We start from the raw sequence: 24,253 nt of genomic DNA on the forward strand, positions 1-24,253 counted from the left end.
CCCAAAACTAATCAGGTCTGTGCATTGTCCTAGAACATTTATGTACCAGGATTCATTGAAATGGGATAATGTGTAGTTGCAATATCAGTCTAAAATGTGAAAATTAACTAATTATGCAAACTAGTTGATTAATATGCAAACATTTTTACCCAAAAATTAATCAGGTCTCTGCATTGTTCTAGAAAATCTATGTACCAAGTTTTAATGAAAATAATGAAGTGATAGTACTTGAAATATCAAAAGCTGATAATTGATTAATTATGCAAATTGGGTAATTAATATTTTACATATCTGTCTATGCATTGTCCTATGTATCTAGGTAAGTTTCATTGAAATGTGATGATTAGTACCTGAGATATCAGTGGAAAAGCCGAAAATTGATTAATCATTATGCAAATTAGGTTAATTACACGAATGGATTTTTACCCAAAACTGCATTAGCATCTACATACAAAGTTTCATCAGAATCCAATGAATGGCTCTTTAGATATCAGTGGAACAGCTAACAATTAGCTAATTATCATGCAAATTAGGTTAATTAGATTTTTACCAAAAACTAATGAAATCTGTACATTAGTCCAGAGCATCTATGTACCAAGTTTCATCAAAATCCAATGAATGGCTCTTTATATATCAGTGGCACAGTCATGGAACAGCTAAAAATTAGGTAATTAATATGCATGGATTTCAACCAAAACCTAATCAAATCTGCGCATTAGCCCAAAGCATCTATGCACCAGGTTTCATTAAATACCATCATACGTTTCTTGAGATATCAATGGAACGACTGACATACACACACACATACAGACAGGGTAACTGCAAAGACTCCCATTGTGTGCTTCGCACACAGGAGTAAAAAATGTGTCAGCAAAGTGGTCAATAGTGTTTATCCCAGGCCTATTTGTGTGAAATATATACCTTATTTTGTCTATTTTAATTGGGTGATAATTTCACGCAATTGAACCTTTCCATAGTTGCCGACAGTAATGTTAGAATTCGGTTATGCTATTGGCCAGAACAAGTTCAAAAGTAGCATGTGTGTGACTCACTAAGAATCAAATCTCCATTTCATGTCACCAAGACAGTTTCTCAAGGTAAAACTGTACACACTTGTCTATTGTATTCACAGTAAACGTTGATCACTTACTCCGGTTGTTATGATTCATTTCTGAGTTTGGCCTGAACTGTTTGCAGAATAAAACAACAGGTCGACATGACATTTGACTTGTACACAGACTTTGAAGTAGACTTTCTAACGGGTTCATTCCCCAGTGAACATTGTGTGACTAGAAACAAACAAAATAGTTACAACAATTAGTTTAGCCCAGCAGGAATTTAGTACAACTCTGACAATGAAGGAAAATAACAAAAATATTTAATCACATCTTACTTTAAACACATTTACAGTTCATAGAAACTTTTTATTAGTTGGCAACATATCTATTATGCAAGATAAAATTTGGAGATATCAGCTCGGTGACTACTGCAAAATCTCATGGGAATTCTATTAATCTTTTGAACAGTTTTCCCTTCCTTAATTTTGCAAATATATGTATTTTTCTATACCATATTTATCCGGGTAAGCACCCATGCCTGGGGAAACGCCCACCCTCCACTTTTGATACAATAAAGAAGGTCTTTTTCTATACTTGTAATAAAAAAATAACAAAAACCTATTTTTTGTTTGTTGTATTACTATTAACAGTTGACTTCCTTAGAAACGATTCAAGCAAATCTTACTGAGAGCCGCAAAGCAAGTGTCGCACTCGTTCGGCTTTAGCGTCATCGACAATGAAACCATTGTAGCAATCTGTACTCGAGAAAGTGGTTGAAATCACGTTGTTTTGGCTTTATAAAATATTCGATAGCAGCTTGCAAATCCATAACTTGGGCCAGCAATTTTGTAATGTCATGCCAGGATGTCACGCCGAAGAATGTCAACTTTTTTTTCCATCTTTCATCGCAGCTATTGCATTTCTCTCTTGAAAATTATTCTTCTGTTGTTGGAAAAAAATTCTTCCTATTTCAAGCCCACTGTGACTGTGATATCCATAAAGTGAGACATTCATACGGCCGGAAATTGCTGAATGGTAACTTTCACCGTGATTAACGAGCATTTAAGTCTGGTAAGAAAGCAATGTTGAATTGACCTCTATGATGAAACACTAGTAGTGATGTCATTCTTAGCCATTCAGTAAAGCGGATGCTTAAAGGTCAAAAATAATTGCCAGACGGTAAACAAAAGCATCGTGACCCCATTTTTCTTGTATCTTTATTGTGATTAGATGTGAATTAAAATTGCCCGACAGAAATCCGTGTATTAAATGTGCTAAGTCCAAATTGTGTGGGACGACATTGACGAACTTCAGGACGAAGCTGTAGGAATTTTGTTCGATCGCGACAGTGACGCAGACTTGAACTTTGAAGGTTTTGACTTTGACAAAGATGGCAATGAACGTACAAAGAGAAATCTGAGAAGTATTTTTATGAACTTTCGTAATTTTACTGCGGATGGATGGCTGTATGGCTGTTGTACCGGTATTTGTCAAAACCAGAAATAATTTTACGAAGTTTAATCCCTGACATTTGAATTCATTTTGAGTTCATGCATGCTTGTCAGTGAGGAAATCCTAATTCAAATGGATCCTCACTGTTGATTTTTATTATTTCTGGTTTATTTGTCACATAAGCAATAAATTATTTTTGTTGCATATTGTTCATTTATTTCCGTTGCATGTTTTTATTCGCCGTTCTATTCCCTGTCGCAGTTCAATCTGCGTGTTGTCAATTTTCGCAATTTTTAGTTGTTTTTTTTGCAGGGAATGTCCAGGCATACGCCCACCCCTATTTTTTGGCTATTTTCCATGTTCAGGACCCTGGGCGCTTACCCAGATAAATACGGTAGTTTCCATGGTAATTTTTTAATCAAATGTAAATACCCGGTAATTTGTCATCACTTACAAGTCTTGATGTTGAAAAATTATGAAAAAAATTCTGTGGGTTTATTTTGTGGAAGGTGCAAAAAGTTGGGTTTGACTGTAAAAAGGTTTCAGTTACAAATCATTATTTATTCATGATCCAATTAATGGAAGGACTATGGTAACCGCTGCATTTTACTGCTGTGTTGTCACTCACCAAAAATAATAAAAACTTATCAAATGAAGTAACATACTTACAGTACTATTATAGTATTCATTACTTTGATACGTGTACGACACCTCACCAGTTTGATAAACCACCTCGTGTATACTTGAACACTGAGTCTTAGATAAACCAAGTATCATAGCAACCACATCCCCATTGCAGAACACATTGGCTTCATAGGTACCATCATCAATCAGAAAACTGTGGAATGGTGTACAAGGTAAAAGACGCTTAAAGTCATTTACCGATAACTCGTATACATGTACATCACAGAAGTGTCTTGACGCTATAGAACGCGACATACGTAAAAGTCGAAAAACGGTTGAAATTGAAATTTAACATGATTGTACCTTGCTTTAGCTTTAAAAACTCCAGTAGTAGAATCGCAATTCTGTTTCGTGTTCTTACAACATCCTTGTTGGAATAGATCACCACAGGTAGAGCAAGAATACCTAAAACAAATCATAACCAAATATGGTATAACTTTATCTTTTATTATATTATAGCATTATCAATACCAGTGGATGTTATGACGTCATTACAGCAGATTATTATTGAGCTTCAAGGCCCTGTGCCATGGATATGAATACAAATTTTTTTTCAAAAACGAATAAAGGAGAAACTATTGAAAAAGAAGAGAAATTGTTAGATAACAAGTATTTAATACTAAAATTGGCATCAAATAAAATGGTTCATTACCAATAACAGCAGATATCAAAATCAAAAAATTTTGTGAGGGCATCATCGTCTGCTCTGTATGCTAAAGCGCGGTCGGTCGAAGCGCTCTATCTAGTATGCACGCTTCTAGATTCTGTGACTCATGCCGCTGTCCTGGTGGCCTCTCGACTAGTTCGCCCTATCATGTTGATGAAGTGAGGTTAACCGAAGGCGATTTATCCAAGCAAATGCGATAAACGAAGTGGGGGTATAATGTATGTCTACTAGTACAGAGAGACGAATTTGTTCTGTTTTTGTAGTGAGTAGTACCACACAATTTGCGAAACGAGATAGACTATGACCGACGTGACTTGTATTTCCTCCGCGCCGGCTCTCGGTAAATGTCATTCCGGGCACAGTTTGCATAAGCAAAAGAAAGTATCCGTGTTTTCAGGTGTGTATTTTTTAGCTCCGCTGTCGACTTTGTCGAGCGGCGCTTATCATATGAGTGATTGTCCGTCGTCGCCGTCGTCCGTGTCAATGTTTTACTTTTTCGACTTCTTCTTGAAAACTACAAGCCTGAATGCTTTGATACTTAGTGTATATGTACCTTGGGTAGACCTCTCTTAGGTTTGTTCATTTCATGTTGATATCTTCAATTCTCTAATTTTGGTGAATATTTTTGTAATTTTTGGTAAAAAGTGATATTTTTGACTTCTTGTTAAAAACCGCAAGTCCAATTGCTTTGATACTACATATATAGGTACTACATGTAGACCTCTCTCAGATTTGTTCATTTCGTGATGATATCTTCAATTCTCTAATTTCGGTGAATATTTTTGTCATTTTTGGTAAAAACTAATATTTTCAACTTCTTGTTAAAAACAAATAGTTCAATTGCTTTGATATTACATATACGGATACTACATGTAGACCTTTCTCAGATTTGTTCATTTCGTGATGATATCTTCAATTCTCTAATTTTGGTGATTAGTTTTGTCATTTTTGGTAGAAAGTGATATTTTCGACTTCTTGTTAAAAACTGTAAGTCCGATTGCTTTGATACTATACATATTGTTCATTTTCTAATGATATCTTCTGTTCTTTAATTGAAATGTGCATTGCTAACAGCGGAGCTATCCCAGCCAATAGGCTGCTTGTTTCATTTATACAGTCAGATTAAAATCACTGTTGGTTGGTTGCTTTTTAGAGGCAGCAAATCCACTGGTATTCACAAGGCTACAAAATAATAACAATAATGAACTCCCCGACAACACATAATGGACTCAAGCACCTTAAGTTGGCACTAGAAACACACGCAAGATGAGTGACATTTTGGAGCCGTGTATAAGTACCAGGATGAGTGACCTCTTGAGGTCATGTATAAGTACCAGGATGAGTGACCTCTTGAGGTCGTATATAAGTACCAGGATGAGTGACCTCTTGAGGTCGTATATAAGTACCAGGATGAGGGACCTCTTGAGGTCATGTACAAGTACCAGGATGAGGGACTTCTTGAGGTCATATACAAGTACCAGGATGAGTAACCTCTTGTGGTCCTGTATAAGTACCAGGATGAGTGACCTCTTGGTGTCATGTAAAAACATTAAATACATACCTGAAAGCCACATACTGTATAAATGTAATGTGACCATGAATTTTAGACACACTTTTGTAATCACAATTCTCATGTAAATAATGACATAAATATTTTAGGGGTAAGTTATCCATTTCATTGATATCAAATTCTTCAGCGACAGCTTCCTTAGAATCAACACTGTATATTGCAAAAACAAAAGAAAAACTTGATTTACTCATAATTAATTATTCATATTAAATTATATAATAAGGGAAATCGAGAAACCACAAACAAAATGTTTTTATACCGTATGATACAAAACTCTGGCAGTAATCACTCATGAATCCTGTCGTCAATCTAAGAAAAATATTGTCAGATTATATCTACTTATTGATGGTGAAATATGTGATCTCTGAAAATAGATCAGACTGACATTTTAAAATAGTTGAAATCACTTACCTTACACCAACCGATAAGAGTAGATATTGAAAATTTTTGGACTAGCCTCAATTTGACAAATTCAGAACTAACTTGAAAATAGAATAGCCTCATCAACAGCATATTAAGGTGAATGAAAGCCCCTAACACTGGGGAGCCTGGACAGGGCTCCCTAGCAAGTTTATATCCTAATGTGTTTGAAAGTCATGTAGAACCTCTTTATGATATTCCTACCTGTATTGCATCTGACTTCGCAGATTTGGAAACTTATCCACTGTGACCGATGAGTTGGACTCAAATCGGCAATAAACTTTAGATTTCCTGGATACACATCTTTCAAGATTCCTGTTTAATAGATAAAAACATTACTGAATAGATCACCAGGATACATTATATGCAAAACAAAATTGTACTACATATTCACCCTTTTAATTAAAACTTCAAAGTAAAGTATGCCCTCTATGGTAAATGCCACAGCTCAAGGTAACCAAAATTAGAAGTATGACTCACAATTAAATTGCCACATTCATTTGATGTTTAAAAATACCTGAATGTCACATGACTTCCTGGCATCAAACCGAGTGGATACGAGAACTTAGTTGTATCAAAATAAACATCTAATCTGTCTGGAGTTAACAAATCACAAACTACCAACTGTATACTTCTCCTCCCAAGAGTTGATGAACCTGAGTTATAACAAATAATGCATAATTAATAATTATAACTCATATAAAAATGCTATTATTAATCTTTTGAGCAAAAAGTCAATTTTCATAAAATAATATTGTTGATTAAGACATAATTATTGAAAACATCATGTCTATTTGGCCCAAAATTATAGAAAAATACATAAAAAGTGAAAAAAGACAATTTTGTTTTTAAGAAAACAAGTGAAATAACTAAATTTTGAAAACAATAATATATGGATATCGACAAAATCAGATTACATGTACATTAAGTATTTGAATAACATAACTTTAGTCACCTAAATTTTGATCTTATCTTGCAAAGTTTTCTCTAATTTTCTATAATTCATTAATTAATTTTGAAGCAAATTTCCCATTTTCTAAAGGTCTTAATCAAAATAAAAAGGTTTATTTACCAAAAGATGAATGGTTAAGGAATTTGAAATGAAGAGGTAATGATTACCTCACGTACCCAATGACAACAGCAGTTCATTGTCATCTTGACATGACTTTGCATATTTACTTTCCTCAACCATGGTTCTCGAAATGATTTTACATTGAACTGCAATTTGACGTGCTCTACTAGCTGTGAAACTAATAATACAAACGATTCATTGTAAATGACATAGTCCCTGTCTACAATTGTCAATGTATTAAACATTCACCCAACGTGCATCTAAAATGGATAAAAATAGATAAATATTGTGCATAAAGTAAACCACTATGTGTGATGTTCATATCAAGTTTAAACGCATGTCAACCCAGGCATGCCTGGAAAAAACAGCTGATAAGATTTTAAAATTTTGTTTTCAAGAATGAATATGATCACAAGTCAATTAAATTGTATCACAACCAAAGTGGTGTGCATATAATTTCATACTTGACAGCTCACTGAAAATTATGAATATCTGGCTTCTTCCTCCAACATCACACTGATAATAAACTCAGGTTCAAGTTCAAGCAAAATGGTGCAACCAATCAGCACAGAACAAGGACCATCACATAATATAATTCATTTTAGATTGGCTATGTTTAAATACTACCTTTGTGACTTGACTTCAAGAACTGTGTAGACATGATTTTCTTTATTACTCGCTAGTCTTTCTTGAATTTTCTGAATTCTGTCATTTTCAACTTGAGTTATTATATGCACCTGTAATGAAGTCAATAAATCATTAATAAATTGGAAAAGGAAAAATGTTTCGGAAAAGACAGACTGTGCTCGGAACATATATTTGTGGATCAAATACTGTGTTGTTCTACTAGCCTTTTGGTTTACTGCATTCTTTGTACATGGACACCTGACAGACTATTTTATGGATACAATGATTGTCCATATTGTTAAAGATAAGACTAAAGATATCACAAGAGTGAATAACTATAGACCTGTTGCTATAGTAACCGTTTTATCGAAATTATTTGAATCATGCATTTTGAATCGAATTGAAAAGTTTATCGTGACTAGTGATTATCAGTTTGGGTTTAAACGCAAGCATTCAACAGAAATGTGTATCTTCGTAGTGAAGGAAATTGTCGACTTCTATAAAAGTCACAACTCGCCCGTTTTTGCTTGTTTCATGGACGCAACAAAAGCGTTTGACAGGGTAAACCATTGGAAGTTATTCAAAAAATTACTTGACAAGGGAATGTCTGTGTTCAGTGTCTGTTGTCTATTGCATTGGTATCGAGGTCAAACTGTTTGTATCCGATAGGTTTCAGAAATATCTGCATCTTTTAGAGTGACCAATGGAGTTCAACAAGGAAGCATTCTTTCGTCGATGTTATTTTCAATTTATATTGATGATCTCGGTACTAGGGTGCAAAAAGCGGGTGTTGGATGTCATTTAGCTGGTAAAATAATGAATCATCTTTTTTATGCTGATGATATTTTGTTAGTTTCACCTTCTGTCAAATCATTGAAAAAGCTCGTTGAGATCTGCGAGTGTTATGTTATGGTGAGGAGTTTGACATTCTTTTCCACACTACTAAGACAGAATGCATGTTATTCTTTGCAAAAACGTGGGGACAGACAAGGGTTCCATGCTTGTACTTGTATGGTAAACCTGGTTTTCGTCTCAGTGAAAAAGTACCTGGGCTATATGGTGTCATTAGATGGCAAGGATGAAGCTGATATGAAGTGACAATTGTGGTGTATTTATGCTAGGGCAAATTTTATTTTACGAAAATTTATAAAAAGTTCAGATTACGATAAGTGTATGTTATTTAGAACGTATTTATACAGTATATATTGTTTGAATGTTTGGTGTGATTATTGTACACAAATTGTGAATACAGTGCGAGTGGCTTATAATAACGCTATAAGATTGATCTTTAGCCTTAAACGGGCTAGCAGTGCCAGTGGTAATTGCGTGAATAGAAATATTTTAAACTTTGAATCTCTTCAGCGCAAGGAATTATACAACTTCAGTCAGCGCCTACTTACGAGCCATAATTCTTTAATTCGTACTTGTGTCAATTCTGACAGTTTTTCTTATCCAAATTTTGAACTAATTTTAGACATTGTGTTTAATAGTGTTGGTGTTTGTTATGTATTTATTATGCGACTTTTTTGCCCTGAAATAAAGGACTAATTATAATAATAATCAATATTTCTGTTTTTATATCTACATACAACCTTACAATACTTCTATAACAATGCTATTTTCTTGCTCATCATTGCTGAATAGATTTAGTTAAAAGTTGCTACAATTTTTGAGAAAGGATATGAGAGAAAATAACTACTTTATTTTGAGTTTACTCTTCAGGTTGAAAACAAAAAAACAACCACTTTCTTTCTAAAACCATGCACACACTTCTTTTCTCCATCTTTTCTCGATCCACAATATGACAATATATGAGGGTCATACTGCATTGGAATTTAAAAAAAAAAACGATTTATCTCACCTGGTTAGCTACCTTTGCCAAGACACTTTGTTTGACAGTTTGTGACAGCCGAAGATATGCTGCTGGCATTATGATCATTCTATCAGTCATCGACAGACCAAACCTACAATTGGTTAGGTGTACTGCCCTCTGTAGACCACTGACACTGTTGTCACTTGGTAACTGTGTATCAAACACAGAGAGGTCCTAGAAAATGTAAAGTTGAAGAAAATCATTTAAATAAATGAGACGAGACACCAGACATTTTCAATAGCGAGATTGTGACTGCATTTACCATATGCATATGGTTAATTTGTCATGCAGACTTCTAAAAGATTCTGGCACTTTAATGGCAGTACAGTTATCCTACAAAAGCAGAAATTTCCACTATTGTGCACATTTACTTCAATTTTAAATATTGAACTATTTTTCAACTTCAATAAGATTCACAATGCACAGTCCTTGTCCATCACTACCACCAATCAAGGAGTGTGGGTGTACCTTTAGTTAAATAGTGCTGTGCTGCAATTACTCATTGCTGGCAATGTACTGTAATAGGGCAAGGTAAAAAATGTAATGCCATGCAACCAAAGTCTTGTATGTAAATCACTGTACTGCGTTTGAACAAAATCAAACAAGTCATCACAGAGAAACAGTTGTTAAAAATGACCTGCACCTTTAACCCAGTATGTATGATTCTGATACAAAGTCCTGTTCATCTGTGAGAAACGACTCTGAAAACCTTTGAAGACTGTCAATTCAACAAATTTGATCAGGTGCAAAGTTTCAACTGATTCAGCCGATATTTTAGTGAGATATCGGCATAGAAATGAATAAAGTGACAGGGTTCCTATTTGTTCAATGATAAATAAAACTGAAATGAATCAGAACATGAAATGAATGACATGATTTATAATGTATCAGTAGTTGTAAAGTTTGATTGCAATAAGTAAATGTATGTAAGAGACATGGTCTTTTTACAACAGTAATTGAGAAATTCCTATGGATAGTGAATTTATAGCTCTAAAAGAACCAGAATGACTGACCCTTAGGGGTCATGCATAAAGTACCAGGATGTGTGACCTTTAGGGGTCATGCATAAAGTATCAGGACGTTTGACCCTTAGGGGTCATGCGGTAAGTATCAGGACGTTTGACCCTTAGGGGTCATGCGGTAAGTACCAGTATGTGTGACCCGTAGGATTCATGCATAAAGTACCAGTATGTGTGACCCGTAGGATTCATGCATAAAGTACCAGTATGTGTGACCATCAGGAGTCATGCATAAAGTACCAGTATGTGTGACCATCAGGAGTCATGCATAAAGTACCAGTATGTGTGACCCTTAGGAGTCACGCATAAAGTACCAAGGATGTGTGACCATTAGGGGTCATGCATAAATTACCAGGATGGGTGACCCTTAGGGGTCATGCATAAATTACCAGGATGTGTGACCCTTAGGGGTCATGCATAAATTACCAGGATGTGTGACCCTTAGGGGTCATGCATAAATTACCAGGATGTGTGACCCTTAGGGGTCATGCATAAATTACCAGGATGTGTGACCCTTAGGGGTCATGCATAAAGTACCAGTATGTGTGACCATCAGGAGTCATGCATAAAGTATCAGGACGTGTGACCATCAGGAGTCATGCATAAAGTACCAGTATGTGTGACCCTCAGGGGTCATGCATAAATTACCAGGATGTGTGACCCTCAGGGGTCATGCATAAAGTACTAGGATGTGTGACTATTAGGGGTCATGCATAACTTACCAGGATGTGTGACCGTAAGGGACCATGCATGAAATACCAGGATGTGTGACCTTTAGGGACCATGCATGAAGTACCAGGATGTGCGACCTTTAGGAGCCATGCAATAAGTACTAGGATGTGCGACCTTTAGGAGCCATGCAATAAGTACTAGGATGTGCGACCTTTAGGAGCCATGCAATAAGTACTAGGATGTGCGACCTTTAGGAGCCATGCAATAAGTACTAGGATGTGCGACCTTTAGGCGCCATGCAATAAGTACTAGGATGTGCGACCTTTAGGAGCCATGCAATAAGTACTAGGATGTGTGACCTTTAGGCGCCATGCAATAAGTACTAGGATGTGTGATCTTTAGGAACCATGCATAAAGTACCAAGGATGTGTGACCCTTAGGGGTCATGCATAAAGTACCAAGGATGTGTGACCCTTAGGGGTCATGCATAAATTACCAGGATGTGTGACCCTTAGGGGTCATGCATAAAGTACCAGGATGTGTGACCTTTAGGGGTCATGCATAAAGTACCAGTATGTGTGACCTTTAGGGGTCATGCATAAAGTACCAGTATGTGTGACCATCAGGAGTCATGCATAAAGTACCAGTATGTGTGACCCTTAGGAGTCACGCATAAAGTACCAAGGATGTGTGACCATTAGGGGTCATGCATAAATTACCAGGGTGTGTGACCCTTAGGGGCCATGCTTAAATTACCAGGATGTGTGACCGTAAGGGGTCATGCATTAAGTACCAGGATGTGTGACTCTTATGGGTCATGCATAAAGTACCAGTCTGAGAATGTGTGACCGTTAGGGGCCATTCATAAAGTACCAGGATGTGGGACCTTTAGGGACCATGCATAAAGTACCAGGATGTGTGACCTTTAGGGGCCATGCAATAAGTACTAGGATGTGTGACCTTTAGGGGCCATGCAATAAATACTAGGATGTGTGATCTTTAGGAACCATGCATAAAGTAACAGGATGTGTGACCTTTAGGGGCCATGCAATAAGTACTAGTATGTGTGACCGTTAGGGGCCATGCAATAAGTACTAGGATGTGTGACCTTTAGGGACCATGCATAAAGTAACAGATTGTGTGACCTTTAGGGGCCATGCAATAAGTACTAGGATGTGTGACCTTTAGGGACCATGCATAAAGTAACAGATTGTGTGACCTTTAGGGGCCATGCATAAAGTAACAGGATGTGTGACCTTTAGGGGCCATGCATAAAGTAACAGGATGTGTGACCTTTAGGAACCATGCATAAAGTAACAGGATGTGTGACCTTTAGGAACCATGCATAAAGTAACAGGATGTGTGACCTTTAGGGGCCATGCAATAAGTACTTGGATGTGTGACCTTTAGGGGCCATGCAATAAGTACTAGGATGTGTGACCTTTAGGAACCATGCATAAAGTAACAGGATGTGTGACCTTTAGGGACCATGCATAAAATAACAGGATGTGTGACCTTTAGGGACCATGCATAAAATAACAGGATGTGTGACCTTTAGGGGCCATGCAATAAGTACTAGGATGTGTGACCTTTAGGGGCCATGCATAAAGTACCAGGATGTGTGACCTTTAGGGACCATGCATAAAGTAACAGGATGTGTGACCTTTAGGAGCCATGCAATAAGTACTAAGATGTGTGATCTTTAGGAACCATGCAATAAGTACTAGGATGTGTGACCTTTAGGGGCCATGCATAAAGTACCAGTCTGAGAATGTGTGGCCGTTAGGGGCATGCATAAATTACCAGGATGTGTGACCGTTAGGGGCCATGCAATAAGTACTAGGATGTGCGACCTTTAGGGACCATGCATAAAGTAACAGGATGTGTGACCCTTAGGGGTCATGCATAAAGTACCAGGATGTGTGACCTTTAGGCGCCATGCAATAAGTACCAGGATGTGTGACCTTTAGGCGCCATGCAATAAGTACCAGTATGTGTGACCTTTAGGGGTCATGCATAAAGTACCAGTATGTGTGACCATCAGGAGTCATGCATAAAGTACCAGTAAGTGTGACCATTAGGAGTCACGCATAAAGTACCAAGGATGTGTGACCATTAGGGGTCATGCATAAATTACCAGGATGTGTGACCCTTAGGGGCCATGCATAAATTACCAGGATGTGTGACCCTTAGGGGCCATGCATAAATTACCAGGATGTGTGACCGTAAGGGGTCATGCATTAAGTACCAGGATGTGCGACTCTTATGGGTCATGCATAAAGTACCAGTCTGAGAATGTGTGACCGTTAGGGGCCATTCATAAAGTACCAGGATGTGGGACCTTTAGGGACCATGCATAAAGTACCAGGATGTGTGACCTTTAGGGGCCATGCAATAAGTACTAGGATGTGTGACCTTTAGGGGCCATGCAATAAATACTAGGATGTGTGATCTTTAGGAACCATGCATAAAGTAACAGGATGTGTGACCTTTAGGGGCCATGCAATAAGTACTAGGATGTGTGACCTTTAGGGGCCATGCAATAAGTACTAGGATGTGTGACCTTTAGGGACCATGCATAAAGTAACAGATTGTGTGACCTTTAGGGGCCATGCAATAAGTACTAGGATGTGTGACCTTTAGGGACCATGCATAAAGTAACAGATTGTGTGACCTTTAGGGGCCATGCATAAAGTAACAGGATGTGTGACCTTTAGGGGCCATGCATAAAGTAACAGGATGTGTGACCTTTAGGAACCATGCATAAAGTAACAGGATGTGTGACCTTTAGGGGCCATGCAATAAGTACTTGGATGTGTGACCTTTAGGGGCCATGCAATAAGTACTAGGATGTGTGACCTTTAGGAACCATGCATAAAGTAACAGGATGTGTGACCTTTAGGGACCATGCATAAAATAACAGGATGTGTGACCTTTAGGGACCATGCATAAAATAACAGGATGTGTGACCTTTAGGGGCCATGCAATAAGTACTAGGATGTGTGACCTTTAGGGGCCATGCATAAAGTACCAGGATGTGTGACCTTTAGGGACCATGCATAAAGTAACAGGATGTGTGACCTTTAGGAGCCATGCAATAAGTACTAAGATGTGTGATCTTTAGGAACCATGCATAAAGTAACAGGATGTGTGACCGTTAGGGGCTATGCAATAAGTACTAGGATGTGTGACCTTTAGGGGCTATGCAATAAGTACTAGGATGTGTGACCTTTAGGGGCCATGCATAAAGTACCAGTCTGAGAATGTGTGGCCGTTAGGGGCCATGCATAAAGTAACAGGATGTGTGACCTTTAGGGACCATGCATAAAGTAACAGGATGTGCGACCGTTAGGGGCCATGCATAAAGTACCAGGATGTGTGACCTTTAGGGACCATGCATAAAGTAACAGGATGTGTGACCTTTAGGGGCCATGCAATGAGTACTAGGATGTGTGACCTTTAGGGGCCATGCATAAAGTACCAGGATGTGTGACCTTTAGGGACCATGCATAAAGTAACAGGATGTGCGACCGTTAGGGGCCATGCATAAAGTACCAGGATGTGTGACCTTTAGGGACCATGCATAAAGTAACAGGATGTGTGACCTTTAGGGGCCATGCAATGAGTACTAGGATGTGTGACCTTTAGGGGCCATGCATAAAGTACCAGGATGTGTGACCTTTAGGGGCCATGCATAAAATACCAGGATGTGTGACCCTTAGGGGTCATGCATAAAGTACCAGGATGTGTGACCTTTAGTGGTCATGCATAAAGTACCAGGATGTGTGACCTTTAGGGGTCATGCATTAAGTACCAGTCTGAGAATGTGTGGCCGTTAGGGGCATGCATAAATTACCAGGATGTGTGACCGTTAGGGGCCATGCAATGAGTACTAGGATGTGTGACCTTTAGGGGCCATGCATAAAGTACCAGGAAGTGTGACCTTTAGGGGCCATGCATAAAGTACCAGGATGTGTGACCCTTAGGGGTCATGCATAAAGTACCAGGATGTGTGACCTTTAGTGGTCATGCATAAAGTACCAGGATGTGTGACATTTAAAGTTCATGTATAACGTACCAGAATACGTGATGTTTGGGGGTCATGCATAACGTACCAGAATGTGTGACCTTTAGGGGCTATGCATAAAGTACCAGGATGTGTGACCTTTAGAGTTCATGTATAACGTACCAGAATATGTGATGTTTGGGGGTCATGCATAACGTACCAGAATGTGTGACCTTTAGGCGTCATGCATAAAGTACCAGGATGTGTGACCTTTTAACCTACTAGAACGTGTGACCTTTAGGGGTCATGCATAAAATACCAGAATGTGTGACCTTTAGAGTTCATGTATAACGTACCAGAATATGTGATGTTTGGGGGTCATGCATAACGTACCAGAATGTGTGACCTTTAGGGGTCATGCATAAAGTACCAGGATGTGTGACTTTTAGAGTTCATGTATAAAGTACCAGAATATGTGACGTTTGGAGGTCATGCATAATGTATCATACCTGTGATCTGGGCATTATTAAGGCATACGGTTGACCATTATGAAGGAGATGATACCATTTTATTGTTTCCCCTTGTAAAACTAGCACAGCTTGCCTCTCAGGAAGTGAGTCTTTGTGCTCTAGTGAAGTCTTGTGCACAGAATGTTCTCCATGATGACGAGACTCTCTCGCATTGCCGCTAGGATTAGATGCAGCGTCTCTGTCTGTATCAACTTTTGTTATACTCTCAATACCCTGCTTACGAGACACAATATCTGGCATTCCAAGAAGAGTCACAGCAACATTACTAGATAACTGGATGGATTTCTCACCATTGACAGTCACTGGTTTCACATGCAGAAATTGTTTGTCATTGACCACAAATAACTGCACGACATCAGTTGTTGGTTTCATGCCAGTGTGGTTTGTTTCTGGTCTTTCTACACTAGTAGATATTGCTGTGGAATGAGAGATGAAAATATCAATCAATCAATTAATTCTTTCTGATAATCTGAGCAAACAATGGCCAAACTACGTTCACATACTAGCATAGGGGGTTCAAATAGAAACTATGGTATGTAAATATGGTTACAAGAACTCACAAATAAACATATTTCTAGAAATACAAATGGAAGTGAGTGTGTGAAAGAAATAGCTAGGGTGTTTCTCTTCACAGAAATGTCCATGGTAATTTGAGATTGTTGACTGATGAATTTCCCAACAATTTCACTTTACTGGCAAAATTCGAAAACAAATTATTTCTCGCAAATTTAGTATGATCATAGCAAAATTTGTGATTCATCCCATCCGTAAGTCAGTTATTAATCACCGATAGTGTAACTATTAAATTGTTGTTGTTTCACAAATCACAATATCGCTATGACTCCCTATTTTTGCAGTTGTAGAAGATGTAGGACACTTGCGTGATCTTGTCAAAACTGTACTGCTCTTGTTGTATTCTCGCTTCCTCTTCAGTGATACAGTGTCATTACATCCAGCATTATCTCGATTTAGTTTCTTGTGGAAATTAACTGCATCAGACATAGAAAACTGCACATAGCTACGAATTTGTGACTTTTCAATGTACTTGGAGCAGCCCAACTGTTCTACAGACGGAAAGCTGCTGATGAGAAAACGTTCTACCACAACTTGGTATCTGTTCAGTCTAAGTAGCTGACCTAAACACCAAGACTTTACATATGGACAGTTGAAACGTCTTGTTTGATTCTGTGACTGAGTGTTCTGGTATAGGCAAGTTGGATCGCAGGTATGACTGTGATCTGAATCGTCAAGATCAGCAATTACACAGTCAATAGAACCAGTCTGGTCCACTAACTGCAAGAGTCCGGTCTTATTACAGACTTCTAAGTGACCGATGAGCAACTGAGAGAAAAAAAAAACATAGCAAATCTATTACAACCTTGCCTTTCAATTATTTTTAAATTGGTAAACTGTTAATGGAAGGACGAACACAGTACGTTAGATACAGTAAAATGCTGAAAATGACAAAGCACCTGATATTTTGCTGAATGAAAGAGTCTATCTTATGAAAACAATCACTTCCCTATAATGTAAAAGCCGACTGTACACTTGCGATCATTTTGAATTGAAAATAAATGGAACTGAGGTTTATAATCCAAAAATTAGTTTAGTTACCCCAAATATCCATACAAAAGAAGAGTAAAAATTACATCAAACTTGTTTGCAGTTTTGGTTCTCAATTGAGATTCACAATCTAGAAATTAGTTTACCGTACTTCCCCAATCATAAGCCCAGGGGCCTGAACATGTAAAATCGGGAAAATTAGGGGATGGGCTTATGCTCGAGGACCACCTCAGAAAAGATAATTTGTTGGGGGGTTTAATATTGTAACCATCTTCCCAGCCATGAAAAATTATCCAAATTACATCTTTCATTCACAGTACCGGTCTCGGAGAAATATTACATCTTTTACACTTCCCCTGATCACGGTTCTAAGCAAACTATTGAATAAACTGTTTGATAAAAAAGCCTTCCTAACACACCATTTTCTTACCATGGTAAATATTTTATTTTACGTCAGTAAAAATACGTGGTCACGACTGTAAAATAGAATTCCTGTGTCACACGCCGCCGCTTACGTGAAAACAATGGAAGGCTTCAAAAGCAGTCACACCTCGCAGAGGTGTTAAATTTGCCACAACGGACATGAAAACTACGATGGTTGTTACTGTTGTAGTTCGGACACAGAGTTAATTAGCACACACGAGATAAACCATAAACATGAATTGATAGTATATGTGAAGAAATAAAGTACATGTTGTGTGACAAGTTCCTCTATCCCTGTCGTGGACAAGAAGTTTGTTTAACCGCAACCCGGATTCAAACAAACAAAAATGTCTGGCGTTGCTTGACCGAGATAGAGGGGCCGTGTGTAGGCTCAGAAACTAATTACAAGATCTTTATCATTATCTTCAGTGTGGAATGTTTTCGATCGTACACAAGCTCTCAAAGCAATTTCCGCCATTGTGTTTTTCAGTATGATTTGACCTGAAACAACTTTATTTGACAGGTCACATCTTTCGTTAACCAATCAAAATGCTGTGTCATACATATGGAGTTTTCCGATTAAGTAATTTTTTCATCGCAATGCAGAAGTGAATTACCCTGATGTTAAAATGTGATCTATTAACACTGATTTTGACAAAAAGAAACAATTTTTGCAAATTTTCAAAAGGTAAACTGAGGGTGGGTGAAGTATTTAAGCCTTTCACGGTCATTAACAAGTCACGTCGAAGAATAGTTTGCTTTTTCACCCCCCATTCAATGGACACAATTATTCAGAAAAGTAAAACGATGTTCAATGACCAGGTTTCACAACTTGATGATTACATTTTTGGCGTTTTGAAAACTACTACCAAAAAGAAATATGGACTTCAGTATTGCAACAACGGGGTTCATCGTGAGTAAATAACAGAATAGAAAAGATGTGAACCATGTTCCGTAAGTTCGCCCGCCATGCACTTTAAAATTAATGCAAAAGCAGGAACCACACCAATAACAATTTTTATACAATGAATCGACACCCGGTAAAAACACCCTTGGCCTATACTCAGGGATGTCCTAAACTCGTTAAATGTCTAAAACAGAGGGCTGGGCTTATACTTGGAGAGGGGCTTATGATCGGGGGAGTACGATATTTACCCCAAATATCTATTCAAAAGAAATATTAGATTTTAAAACAGAGTCTACCATTAAATACTAGAAAGCTATGGTTACTCACCAATGGCGGTTTGAAATCTGCAGGTTCCATGAGGTCATAGCGCCAATATAACGCTTCATTCAAATTTGTAGTCTGTTGCGATACTAACAAATCTACAGGTCTCCAGCTTTCTTCTCGAAATGCCATCTTTTCTAGCATTTGTTTAAGTTCAGCCATAGTAGGAATTGTGTACAGATCAGACTAGGAATTAAAACAGTTCAGAAAATTGCATAATTTAATGTAATTGCAAGAAAGTTGCTGTGATTTGCTGTAGAGATTCTCAGTAAAATGTTATAAAATTAGACAGTTTTCTCAAATTCATTTCTCTCAAAAATGAAATGAAACCACAATGAGTTCCCCTCAATTTGTTTTCATTCCCCTTCACACTGTTTTTGTTCCCTTTAAAATCCTTTTTCATTCTTCTTCACACTGTTTCCCCTCCTGTTAATTTCTGTGGCGTATACCGCAAGTGAGAAGACCAAAGTTTTCATCAGATGCATGCTTGCTTTGTTTTGTTTTTTCATAAATAAATATTCAAGTGAACAAGTCAATGAAAATGACACAGTCCTCGTTAAATTTTTGAAAGTTCTCTTTGTGCTTGTCATATTAAAGTGGAGAGGTTGTCGCGAGCGTGTCCTTCAAACTTGAGTCCCAAGTGGCGTATACAACAGATTCAAATCAAAATCAAATTTGAATGTGTGTTGCATGACGACCCCTCCGGTTTAAGACATAGCAAAGAAAAACATAGATCACAAGTGAAAGCATGTCCAAGTTATCACATTTTAAACATACAAGATGGCCGCCAGTCAATTTGATCAAATTGCAAATTGAATTGACATGTACAATGTATCCATTTATGACATGCTAAATATCAATGAAAATGATACATGGATGACACTGACATGTATGATGTATGTGCCAAATATGAATGAAAATGGTACATAAATCTTGGAAATATAGTAGAAAGGCCAAAAAGTCAGATGGCTGTCAATCATCCCTTCTTGATCCGATTTTGAAACAAATTGTCATGGACATGTACAAAGTATGTGCCAAAATTTGAATGAAAACTGACAAAGCATATCCAAGATACAACATATAAAAAAACAACAAGATGCCTTCCAGTCGGCCATCTTTGATCCAATTGCGAAATAAATTGTCATGTACATGTATCCTAACATATATAATCTATGTACCAAGTTTGAATGAAAACTGACAAAGCATGTCCAAAACACCATTTTCAAAAAACAAGATGGCTGCCAGTCGGCCATTTTGAATCAAATCACTAAACCACTGCATGTGCATATGTCCCACATAAAGTACTAAGCACATGCAAAGAATAAACGAAATCGGTCTACCAAAGGATTCTGAAATATTACTCTGGACAGGCTGATGCACGAACGAACAGATGGACAGACTTGCAGATGGACGGAGGATGTGTATCCTAACATGTATAATCTATGTACCAAATTTGAATGAAAACTTACAAAGCATGTCCAAAATGCAACATTTTCAAAAAACAAGATGGCTGCCAGTCAACCATTTTGAATCGAATTGCTAAACCACTGCGCATGTGCATATGTCCCACATACAGTACTAACCACATGCAAAAAATGAATGGAATTGGTCCAAAGGATTCTGAAATATGACTCCGGAAGTATGGACACATGGACAGACACACGGACGGATGGAAACTGAATTATAAGTCCCCATTTTCGGACTTAGTCCTAACAGGGACTAAGAACAGAGCAATGATGCATTTTGTGTTATGTGAATAAAAAATATCATTATTATTTTCAAACGCTCCATTACCTGTGGTCAAAATTGAAGGAAATATCTGTCTTTTGAGCACTGAAACAACCAATCAGTCTGTTTCAATCACTGACAAACATTGGGAAAACTCCCAGATACTGAAAAGTATTGAGAAAATGTTTTCAAACCTATGAGAAGTGTGAGAAACTTGCAAAGGTAAGGGTTACCTTGGAAACTGCATCTGATCCAACCACAGAACATGGATGTCTTGGATCAAGAAACTCAGCATATATATTACGAGATAATTTCGGTAATAATGGTTTCTGATCTGATGGAGATGCTATTCTTAATATATTAAAAAAGACACCAGGAATCTTCTGCTCTGGTCTGAAAAGAAGACAACAAATAATTATTTCAATAGACATATATTTGTTGTTATCACCACTATAATAACAAAAAATAAAAATGATACAAACTTATTTACAGTTATTTACAATTTATTTACATTGTTACCAAAGTTAGGCATAATTGTTGTCATCAATTAAAGGGCGGGAGTTGTCGTGTCGCATCCTGTTCATTTATTGAAAGCAGATAAAGTGTACTTGGCATTGTAATGCTGAGATTTGGGATCTCAGCTCATAACCTGTCTATTATAACAATGCAAAATGTTGAAATAATTTCAGTTTAAAGGGCGACAGTCGTCGTGCCGCGTCCTGTTCGACATGGGACTCATAGCGACGTATACAACGCGTGTAAAATACATTGTTTATTTATATGAAATTCGGACACGCGCTGCGCGACGACCACCGCGCTTTAAGCATACTTTGTTAAAACCAGTTAGGTGTACATTGTCATCACTAGTTAAGCATATATTGTTATCACTTGTTATGCAAACATTATTATCAGTTAAGCACACATTGTTATCTCTAGTTATGCAGACATTATCATCACTAATTAGGCACACATGGTTATCTCTAGTTATGCATACATTATCATCACTAATTAGGCACATATTGTTATCTCTAGTTATGTATACATTATCATCACGAATTAGACACACATTGTTGTCTCTAGTTATGCATACATTATCATCACTAATTAGGCACATATTGTTATCTCTAGTTATGTAAATGTTATTATCACTAATTGGGCACGCATTGTAATCTCTAGTTAGGCATACATTATCATCACTAATTAGGCACACATTGTTATCTCTAGTTATGCATACATTATCATCACTAATTAGGCACACATTGATATCTGTAGTTATGCATACATTATCATCACTAATTAGACACACATTGTTATCTCAAGTTATGCATACATTATCATCACTAATTAGACACATATTGTTATCTCTAGTTATGTATACATTATCATCACTAGGCACACATTGTTATCTCTAGTTATGCATACATTATCATAACTAATTAGGCACATATTGTTATCTCTAGTTATGCATACATTATCATCACTAATTAGACACACAATGTTATCTCTAGTTATGCATACATTATCATCACTAATTAGGCACACATTGTTATCTCTAGTTATGTATACATTATCATCACTAGGCACACATTGTTATCTCTAGTTATGCATACATTATCATCACTAATTAGACACATATTGTTATCTCTAGTTATGCATACATTATCATCACTAATTAGACACACAATGTTATCTCTAGTTATGCATACATTATCATCACTAATTAGGCACACATTGTTATCTCTAGTTATGTATACATTATCATCACTAGGCACACATTGTTATCTCTAGCTATGCATACATTATCATCACTAATTAGACACACAATGTTATCTCTAGTTATGCATACATTATCATCACTAATTAGGCACACATTGTTATCTCTAGTTATGCATACATTATCATCACTAATTAGACACATATTGTTATCTCTAGTTATGCATACATTATCATCACTAATTAGACACACAATGTTATCTCTAGTTATGCATACATTATCATCACTAATTAGGCACACATTGTTATCTCTAGTTATGTATACATTATCATCACTAGGCACACATTGTTATCTCTAGTTATGCATACATTATCATCACTAATAAGACACACAATGTTATCTCTAGTTATGCATACATTATCATCACTAATTAGGCACACATTGTTATCTCTAGTTATGCATAACATTGTTACCACACTGGTTCAGTTCACTTACTTGTTGTGTTTTGGTATATGCATGCCCATTAGCAGCTTTTCACTGAATAAAAAAAAACCATTAGATAACACCGTAAACATTTGACAATACAAAGTAATTAAAATCAGCAGATACTACTATATATGAAACACATGTGTATGAATACCAGTCAATGTAACATGTTCACTTTATTGAGTTCTTTAATCAGGTATGAGTAAATACAAAGAGAAAACTAGAAATATTACTCAGTTTAAACTGGTTTTCAATTTACATAGAATTTTGGTGAAGACAGATTTTACTAGTACCTCAACACTATGAATGTTGAGAGGGAAACTGGAGGAAAATGAGCAACTTGATTCTAAAGAGACAATCTGTAGGTACAACATACCTCAAAATTTGAGGTACAAATTTCTTCTTCATCTGCATTGCCATGTCAACCAGCCATTGATAATACACAAGGCTAAGATTATTGGAGTACAACAGGTGCATGTAGACGCTTGTGTTGGTCAGAAATGGCTGAAAATTAACCATTGAATTTTTTTTTAATTTCATAAAAAAAACCAAATAATTCAAGGGTAATGGGAAATTATGTCCATTTCGTTGAAAATTATGAATAAACACATAAAAATGTTTCAAAAAAATTATTGCAATCAAGTGAATGAATCGATCTATTACCCTGTATGCTGTCAGTAAAGGTGAGAACTCCGTAATGAAAACAGTACTGAGAGTACAACAACACAGTCGAATCCTGGGAATCTATATAAAGATATCATGAAATCATTAATTATTTATTTCTGGACAGTAACTTTACATATTAAATGATGTCAACATTTCTCAAAGGTTTCCCATAATCTCAGTAAAATACACAAATCTGATTTCTGATTGGGAGTGCCAAGAAAACATGCGTCCAATCAAACCAAAAATAAGAATCTACCCAAGGTATAGCAGTGATGATATGGCAGAATAAACAACCCTTACAAATTTAGATAGTGCATGTATATAATGAAAATAACAAACATCAACAATGAGTCATTTAACAACTTTCCAAAAAAATTATATGTCTGACATTAATTTCATTATTATTCATCAGATATCTTAAAATTTCCCAGTATCAAACAATACCTTATTAAGAAATGTGAATTCCGAATGACCAGCAATATTTCAATGATGGCAGACATGTTTCAATAGGAGGTTTATATTTGGCGAGAAAATTCCATTTATTTTTTAGGTTCCAATACCAGTACCAAGTGTTCAAGAATTCAAAGACGTATAATTAAATAATTAGATTATTATAAAGATAGTGTACTCATAGAATGTTACATATCACTTGATAATCCCGCTGCATGTAATTCAGACATACATACCATTTTGTAAACTTTCAAATGAGCATTGAGAATCTCAACTTTGACGCCGACTCTCATTCCTCTACCTTGGTTTGGACATGGTTGATAACCAATATATAACCTACATGAA

At 36.8% G+C, this 24,253-nt stretch overlaps 2 protein-coding genes across 2 annotated transcripts in view; one reads left to right on the top strand and one right to left on the bottom strand.

Moving 5' to 3' along the window:
- LOC102802145 (uncharacterized) overlaps window positions 1-24,253 on the top strand; it is a 125,601-nt gene that overhangs the window by 61,331 nt on the left and 40,017 nt on the right. The window lies entirely within an intron of this gene.
- On the bottom strand, window positions 1,323-23,200 carry LOC144344263 (CST complex subunit CTC1-like). Its single transcript, XM_085506812.1, has 14 exons — window positions 23,169-23,200; window positions 20,826-20,985; window positions 18,871-19,050; window positions 16,553-16,991; window positions 15,630-16,066; window positions 9,412-9,597; window positions 7,551-7,660; window positions 6,980-7,101; window positions 6,369-6,507; window positions 6,056-6,166; window positions 5,423-5,581; window positions 3,498-3,599; window positions 3,180-3,348; window positions 1,323-1,349 (listed from the first exon to the last, which is right to left on the bottom strand). Exons 1-14 carry the CDS (start codon window positions 23,198-23,200, stop codon window positions 1,323-1,325), a joined length of 2,373 nt encoding a protein of 790 aa, XP_085362938.1.

This window comes from Saccoglossus kowalevskii, chromosome 13, assembly GCF_978046115.1.
Source record: "Saccoglossus kowalevskii chromosome 13, keSacKowa6.1, whole genome shotgun sequence".
Taxonomy (NCBI): domain Eukaryota; kingdom Metazoa; phylum Hemichordata; class Enteropneusta; family Harrimaniidae; genus Saccoglossus; species Saccoglossus kowalevskii.